The following is an 8725-nucleotide window of genomic DNA, read 5'->3' as shown; positions in this document are numbered from 1 at the left end:
GCCGGGCGGCTCAGCCCGGCGGGGCGCGGAGGGGAGCTGTCAGGCTGCGGAGGGAGGGGTTTTCCGCTGCCGGCCCAGGGCCCTGAGAGCGCGCGCCGCTGCCGCCGCTGGCCCCCCTTCCCTCCCGCATGGGGGGTGCCTGAGACCCCGAGCCTGTCTTCCCCCTCCCCGTAGGGCGGGTGAGTGCCAAGAGGCGAGGGGGCGGGGGCGGGTGATTGACAGCAGCCCCCCAAAGGGGATGTAGGGCGGCCGGCCGGGCGTGTGTTGGGGGGGGCTTGGAAGGGCAGCGGAGGGCGAGAGGGCAGGGCGCGGCGGGGGCTTCCCTTCTGCAAGGGCCGCCGGGTTGACGCTCGGTTCGCGGCCCCTGGAGGCGCGCAGCCATTGTGGGGTTGCGCCAGGGTGGGGCACCTGCTTAGCAAAAGCGGTGCATAAACATGGCAAGGTGGCTGCTTCTGCGCGCGCAGCCGGGGTAGGGCTCCGGGAGGGCAGATGCCTGCCTGCCTGCGGGAGGACGAGGGCAGAAAGAGGGCTGGCAGCTGCGCGAGGCGTGTTGCAATACCGACCGAGGGAGCCCGGCACTGGCTCCACCCATCCCGCCGCCGCCGCCACCACCTCTTTTCTCCCGGGCAGCCTCTTCCCCTCAAGTCCAGCCTTCTGCCTCGTCCCAGGTTTCCCACGTGTGTGGTTTGTGCCCGCATCTCTCTTCCTTGGCAAGCGTCCACGATCCCTTCCTGCTTCTTCCCCCAGGTGGGCCGCATCTGACGGAGGAATCTTGACTTTTGCTTGCATGGAGCGATTGGGTGGGTTCGGTGTCGTTCCACAGAACTGGGGTTGCTTGGCAGTGAGGCCAGCAAATGCACCCCTGTAATATTGCGCGCGGGCGGGTGTGTGTGTGTGTGTGTGTGTGTGTGGAGTTGTAGCAAGGAGTAGAAATCTCAGGATGTAGGCCTCCAGAGTCCAGCCAGACGTACCTTCCCTTACGCTGGTGGACCGCTGAAATGGGCAAGTGGGTCCAAAGGTTTGAACTGAACCTGCTACTTCTGGAACTGCTGTTGAAACGAGCAACAGTTGTTGTGGGGATGGGCAGGGACCCTGCATGGCTGGTGTGGATCAGCTGTACTGATTCAACCTGCCTAAGAACATAGGAAGCTGGCTTCTGTTCTGTCTGGTTTACAGCTACCGTATCAGCATTGACTGGCAGCAGCTCTCAAAGGCTTCAGACAGGGTTCTACCTGGAGATGCCAGTGATAGAACCCAGGACCCTTTGCATGCAAGGCAAATGCTGTTTCATTAAGTTGCAGGAAGCACTGGGGCAGGCAGCCAGTGTTCTGTCAAGTGACCTGAGTCTCAGCACTCAATTCCACCAGACATCACCCATAATCCACAACCCTTGAGAAGCCTTTACTGCAACCCTTTAGTTCCCACATCCTGCTGTAGTAACCAGGTCTGATTACATGTAACTGAAATAAATGCATAGGCCTCCCTACTTCCATGTCCTCTCCTTTCTCAGTTTTTATTTTGTAAGCACTTTGAGACAGAGACACTTTGCTAAAAGAGTTGTGTGCTTAGTTGATGCTGTATAAATCAACAGTAAAAACCTCCAAAGTTGAATCCTCTGATCCACCATATATTCTTTGGGCTGTGTAGCTCCTCTTCCAGGTTCCTTTGTGGCCCCACCCAGGTGTCCAGGGTTGTTGTTGTTGTTGCTGTTGTTGATTTTTGGTTCCAGGGTGGTGGTGGTAAAAGCTGGTAGCCATAAGCATCCCTGACGCAGACACAGTCCTGCTGCCTGCAATTTCTCTAGCAGCTCTGTATGAGAAGGAATCAACTAACACCAATCCCAGCTTCATGATAAAGTGACCTGACATTCATCTACCTGGAAAAAGCAAGAATTCTAGTTAGATTGTCCAATTCAGAGTGCTGCCTTTGGGGAAAGTGTTGAAAGGATTTCCTGCAAATAGAATGGACATAGCAATCTGGCTAGGAACTACCGGAATATCTAGGAAGATGTGGCCAAAACTCATGCAAACTCTGGGTAGCACAGAGGGGAACTGACTCTGTGTCTTCTGCTAGAGCTTGATTCTACTTTCTTTTTTCTTTGTTCAGCTTGCTCTGGAACCCAGCAGAGATGACAGAATACAAACTGGTGGTGGTGGGTGCTGGTGGTGTTGGGAAGAGTGCATTGACTATACAGTTGATTCAGAATCACTTTGTGGACGAGTATGATCCCACTATAGAGGTATGTGAACTTTGTAATGTTGGCAGCAAGTTCTGCATGGCCCCATTTGTATGCCTTTTCCGAGTCCTTATATTCTTGACCTGCCTGCCATCTCCAAAGCTTTGGATAATAACATCTCTTTTCTGGGCTTCTAAAACGCTAGTCCTCTTTCTATTGCTTTGTCTCCCTCTGAGCCAGGCATCCCCAAACTTCGGCCCTCCAGATGTTTTGGACTACAATTCCCATCTTTCCCGACCACTGGTCCTGTTAGCTAGGGATCATGGGAGTTGTAGGCCAAAACATCTGGAGGGCTGCAGTTTAGCGATGCTTGCTGAGCTCTCCATTCTTTATAGAGGCAGCTAAAATCTTTTTTTTAAATCACGTCCAAGATTGGGTCCATTTCTTTCCTGAATTTTGGCATGAACCATTTGTTTCCAACTGCCTCCTTGCTGGCTTTCTCTTGCTGTGCTTTACACCCATGTTTCCCATGTCACTTGTTAACATCTTTTCTTTCACTCTTGCTGCTCTTGGTGCTTCTGAACCCCAGGATTCATACCGGAAGCAAGTGGTAATCGATGGAGAGACGTGTCTCTTGGATATCTTGGACACAGCTGGGCAAGAGGAGTACAGTGCTATGCGTGACCAGTACATGAGGACAGGAGAAGGCTTCCTCTGTGTCTTTGCAATCAACAACACAAAGTCTTTCGAAGATGTTCACCACTACAGGTGTGTGGGCAGCTGGCTTCTCTCTGTCCTCCATCTGTTTTCCTTCCTGTATAGCAGGGGTGGGGAACCGTTTTGGCCTAGTCCCCATCTCCCCCTACCCCTGCAGGCCACCTTTGTCAAGTGGGTGGGACAACCCACCCATCAGCCACCTGACATTTCTCAAAGCACATGCCAATTGCCTGAGAACCAGCTGGAGTTTGGGCGCTTCAGGAACTTTGCAAGCCCTAAGCTTATTGTTTGGGAGGCGCCAAGCACAGGCCTTGCATATTCTTTGTGCTGTGATTCTCAAGCACCTGACAACTAGCTGGTTGCTACCTGGGAAGTACTACGCAATGGAGCTTTGCAGGCATTGCCAATTGGCAGGGCCTGCAAAGCCCCTTTTGGGCTAGCGCCATCACATTGGGCGGGTGGGCGGGCGGGCAAGACTTGCAGCAGAAGGTGGAAGAATCTGCGGTAGGTAAGAAGAGGAGTTGGAAGCTGCATTGTGCAAAGGCCTTTGTCACCATATGTCAGGAACCAATATGCTTGGAAGCATCCCAGACTGCATTCCTGGGCTAAGTACCTGAACATGCTCTGCACTCTGCAACACTGGAAAGTACCTTTTCAGCATCAGTCCCTAAGTATGCTGCTTCTGTTGTCATCTAGTCAAATGTAGCAGCAGTGGTACCATCACTGATGCTTCTGCCCTTGAATCTTGGATCCAACAAATCTGTAGCAGCATGAATTGGATGTCAACAAAATTATGTTGCTCTTGCGCTATACTTTCCCCCACTCCCAGTCCTTTGAGGCCTAGTCAGAGCAGAAACAGATCCACCAAGTATGCCAACAAGATGAAAGCCACAAAGACAGTATTGAATCCTTCCTCGTGCTCTTGCATTTGAAAGTTGTACTCTGTGTACAACTCAGGGCTTGCTTGTCCTCCGTGTACAGGAACTGTAATGATCTGCTGTAGTTGTACATAAAAGTCTCCCTGTTACACAATTTTAGAAATAATTTTGGGGGAGTAAATATATGGACCTCTGGGTATTAAATATATTCTGTTCCTTAGTCTAAAAGAAACTATTTTGTAATTTTTATTTTTTTAAAGCAAAACAAGCTTCAGAAAAATCGACAAACACCAATGTGTTCTTTTAATTTTTCTGGGATTTTGCCAGGCCTTCACATCTCTAGACTTCTCTAAAGTCTCTTTCTAAAAAAGTATGAATGCATACTTCAGCAGCAAACCACTCCGAAGTGTGTGCAATATCTAATTTTTAAGTGTAGAATGGCTGTCTCTTAAGGGCAAACTACACTGGCACATGGCTGCATGTATTACTTCGTGTGTGTGTGTTAAAAAGAAAGCCAACCAACCAAAGCAAAACAAAAGTCAGTGACTTAGGGTCAGGTAATGGCAAGTGCTGTTCAGTCCTTTTTTTTTTGTTTTATTCTCTTCCTTGGAATAGCTTTTGTTGACTGCTTTTCTCCCCCACCAGAGGAAAGCAGCTAGTTGTGACATTTAAAGCAGCAAAAGGGAAAGGGATTAAACAACCCCACCGCACCATATCTCTCAAACTTGGGAACTTTCTAAGCCTTTTTGGGTTAGACCCAAAAAAATGGGAGTGTGTTCTTGTGCTCAGGTCCTGCTTACGCACTTCCCACGGGCATCTGGCTGGCCACTGTGAGAACAGGATGCTGGACTAGATAGGCCATTGGCCTGATCCAGCAGGGCTTTTCTTGTGTTCTCATGCATACATCTGTATGTCACATTTAATTTGGACCTCAGTTGCTTTGCACACAGATTAAACACAGGACGAACTGAACTTCTGGTGCATACTTCATTAACACCAATAATCTCAAATATATTTTACTTTGGGAGCTGCTAGTTTGGGAGCTGCTGATCTAGGCGGCTGTTCCCTGTTTGTGACTCGCTGCCTTTGTAATTCCAGGGAGCAGATCAACCGTGTGAAGGACTCCGATGATGTTCCGATGGTGCTTGTTGGCAATAAATGTGATCTGCCCTCCCGGACGGTGGATACAAAACAAGCCCAGGAGCTTGCCAGAAGCTACGGAATCCCCTTTGTAGAGACCTCTGCCAAAACCAGACAGGTATGATATTTACTGTGCATGTGGGAGAAAGTGAAAGGCCTTTGATCTTCATAGCTATAGCTCAAGACAATGTCCCAAATGGGTTTGGGGATAAATTACAGCTGAATCTTGCCCAAGTGTAACGGCAGCATCCACGCGCCCCCTCCCCCCAAGTCATGCATTTCCAGCCTACATTTTTTGTTCATCAGCATGTAGACGAAAAGCAAAGAGTTTTGCTTTACGTTGGCTGTGTGCTCAAAATGCCAAACAACGGGATCCACACTATAACCCAGCAGAGTTGCTCTTCTCCTATATGACTTGGATTAGGAATGGCATTGGTACAAGGGAACCATTCTTATTTGCGAACTGCCATGCCATTAATGCCTGCCCTCTTAGTTCGTGCTGCGTCAGCTTAATGATAAGACGGTTATCAGCATTCTACTCCTTTCATTCTACTCCTGGTGTCCAGTTGCCAAAAAACCTTTCTGACCGTGAAGGCAGATGTCAATGAATGGTTTACTGATATGAAGAAAATGGCTTATCGGGAGAGAAAGGATCCTGTAAACAGGAATAGCGTGATGACCTCCCCACCCCCAAGTAATATTATTTCTGCCTACTAGCAATGGATAGAAAAAAAACCATCACCGGCATGAAAATCCAATACCCCTGACCCATCTAATATTTAAATGGGAAATCTTAACGATGTCTTCTGTTTGTGTCTTTTCTTACTTTCATTTGGTATACTCGTTCGTCTTAAAAGGGAGTGGAGGATGCTTTCTACACCCTGGTGCGAGAAATCCGAAAACACAAGGAAAAGATCAGCAATGGGCGCAAGAAGAAATCTTCCAAAAGGAAGTGTATTATCCTCTGAAGGAGAGAGACTCTGTTGCACAGTTGGGAGTGCAAAACCCCCCTTTTTGAGTCTGGGTATTTTCCCAAGCTGCAAGATAAATTCTGATGGCCATGCCCTTCACCCATTTTCAGCTGGAAGGCGAAGGTGGTTTTGAGTTCTTACTGTCAATTATTTTACTATTTTTAAAACTGGGACGTTGCATCCAGTATGAGGATTTGTAACCACATTTGATGTTCTGTTGCTTCTTGCCCCTTCATTATTATTATTATTAAAGATCATGTTTCTGGTCCTTAGGATTATAGAGGTCACTCCTAAGTGTGACCTGGTGTAGACTGATCCTGCAGCTTAAGATGGAAGGGATAGCACGAAGTCAGTATCTCAGTCAGAACCTTAGGGGCCTTTCTCATTTTTTGTAGCATTTTACCTACCTTGGTTCTCCGTGAGACTGAAGAGGAAGCCACATAGACTTGACACCATTGTCTTTTTATTTGTTAGCAGAGGAATAAAGGTAACCTTGGACAGAAGGTGATCTGTTGAAGGTGGCAATGAGGAATGCCAAAAGAGAAAATGTGGAAAGCCAAACCCTCTCTGTAGCTGACTATTTCATCCCACTATTAAAATAGATGGTGCTCAGTTATTTTTCTTCTGGGTGGTTGAAATTCTGTATTAAGTTGGTCTCTCTCTCTCTCTCGTTTTCGTTTCGGCTGTTATAACTTCTGAGCAAAAGCTCATACTTTCAAATGAATGGGGAAATGTACTTTTGCTCAGCAAGTTTTATTTTAAAAAATGTGTGGTGATGGGGAGATATCAGCAAGTTATGAGAGGTACTTTTAAATGGTTGTACAGCTTCCACCATCCAAAGGCAGTGGCACCTGTTGTTTGTGGAAAAACAACTGTTGGAGATAGCTGAATATTTGCACCATAGGAGTGTCCTAAATTAACCTGCCTCTGTTGCTCTCCTTTACTAATTGGTTCTTGGGAGTATAGTGATGTTGACTCTCTTTATAAACAGAAGGGAGGAATATGATCCAAAGGTCTCTTAATCATCCCTCTTTTTTTAGTCCCCTGCATAGTCCTGGGGTTGCTCGGATGGGTTGAGATATAGGTACTTAAATGCTGGCATGGAGAGAAAAGAGTCTGAATTTATTATCCTGTTAGTCTTTATAAGCCATCGGAATTATGTTCTGTCATTATTTGATCTTATTCTCTTCCCCCCGCCCCCATCCCACCCCAAAATCCCACCCTTGAAATCCTGTGTTGATTTGGTCTTTTTCCATGGTCCTGAGGATCTGTACAATAATTGCCACCACTTGGAATAAACCTGTGAATAAGCTACCTGATCTACAAAACCTGACTTTTTCTAAAGGGTATGTGTGGTAGATTTATGGTAGTTTTCTGGCTATTTTTCCTGGAACAGATTGTTTTGGGAAACTGCAAAACATGTGGAGGCTTTCAAGGAAATTGTAATTGTCTGTTCACAATGGTGCTAGAGTTAGCAAAGCCTTCTCTCAGAATATGGTACCTTTCAGCCAGGAGTTGCCTTTGTTCAGCTCAACTCCCTATTTTGTGGGCTTTCTCCCCCACCCTCATGTGCTTCTCAAGAGCATGTACCTATTTGGGTTGCATCTCTAGATCTGTTCTTATTCTGTTTCCGTCCAACTTTTTTGAACATGATTTTTTTAACAGAAATCCTGCGGATGTAACTTTTCAAGAAGCGTGGTAGGCATGCTTGTTGAAACAGCCCAGCGGGACCTCAGATTGTGTGTTCATAACCAGCTCCTAATTTATTTTACAAGTTACCTGGTATCCAGTTATTCTGTTATCAATGTTTTTTTTCCTTTTGACTTAATATGAGTATCACTGGAAACATATGACAAAAGAAAACCAGACTGTTATCTCTGTAACTGGCCTTCTAGGTACTCTAGTACGTGTTTCAGGGATAATTGGGGTAGGGGCACAGCTTTTCAAGCAAAAATATTTTTGTAGTGTAGTTGAAAGTGCTCCTTGCTTAATTTTTTTGAAGTGATGGATGCTGCCACTGAAAGGATTTTACTTACTTTGGGTGGATCCTTCCCCCCCCCCCCCGGTGGAAACCATACTTGAACCCCTTTTATAATGTTTTGCTGCTGTTCTTCTCTATGTGATGGAAGGGGGTGGAGAGAGGCTTTAGATAAGAAGCCTCCAAGCTCCATCAGTCAAGCACCCCTCCTGCTGATTGTCCCTTCCCTATCTGAAAAATGCAAATTTGGAGAATTATGTGTTTGCTGCATCATTTGTAGTTCAAATCTGCAGCAGCTGCAAAATAATTGCAATGGTCAGGGTAAGGCAAGTCTAGGGTGAGCTAATTCCTGAGGGTAGGCACTCCCTAGAAGGCTAACAAATGGATAGGAATATGACTGGCGGCTGCAGAAGAGAGGGGCCAGAAGCCTCATGAATGGGAGACACTGCATAGCTATTCATGCCAACCTTACAACAAGGAGGGCTACATTTTAGAAGAGATTTGAGATTTTCAGAAATTCAAACATTCTCAGGATGCACAGTAAAAGCATTCCATGCCTGTGCAGATGCCTCTAACACACCTTCAAAATTGTTTGTGGGCCTAATACTGTGGTTAAATGGGCCTGTTCTAGAAACTAGCCCCGTTGCCTTTAGCCAAACTCCTGACCTGCACTTTGGTTTATATGAAAGAAGACCTCCTTTTGCTTTTCCTGAACGTGATTTTTATTAGGCTGAGGAGGCTTCCCTTAAAGATGCCTAAAAATGCAACATTTGAAAACTGACAATAGTCTACTTTTTTCCACAAGTCTCAAAAATACTGGAATGTTAGATCCCGGTCAACAGAGTGTTTATCATCTATTAGGTGG

At 46.6% G+C, this 8725-nt stretch overlaps 1 protein-coding gene across 2 annotated transcripts; it reads left to right on the top strand.

The window, feature by feature from the left end:
- Positions 1 to 41: 41 nt before the first annotated feature.
- LOC118094849 (GTPase KRas) lies at positions 42 to 7196 on the top strand. 2 transcript variants are annotated; one of them, XM_035135552.3, is made up of 5 exons: positions 42 to 179; positions 2107 to 2239; positions 2766 to 2944; positions 4870 to 5029; positions 5769 to 7196. In XM_035135552.3, the coding sequence occupies exons 2-5, from the start codon at positions 2129 to 2131 to the stop codon at positions 5877 to 5879; spliced, it is 561 nt and encodes a 186-aa protein (XP_034991443.1). In that variant the 5' UTR covers positions 42 to 179; positions 2107 to 2128; the 3' UTR covers positions 5880 to 7196. The 2 variants fall into 2 exon arrangements, with proteins under 2 accessions (XP_034991443.1, XP_034991444.1); XM_035135553.3 differs by having other exon boundaries at positions 42 to 747.
- Positions 7197 to 8725: the final 1529 nt, after the last annotated feature.

Source organism: Zootoca vivipara, chromosome 12, assembly GCF_965207765.1.
Source record: "Zootoca vivipara chromosome 12, rZooViv2.hap1.1, whole genome shotgun sequence".
In the NCBI taxonomy this organism is placed as follows: Eukaryota; Metazoa; Chordata; class Lepidosauria; order Squamata; family Lacertidae; genus Zootoca; species Zootoca vivipara.
The sequence above is the reverse complement of the archived record's forward strand: the minus strand, read 5'-3'. Positions and strand labels throughout refer to the sequence as shown.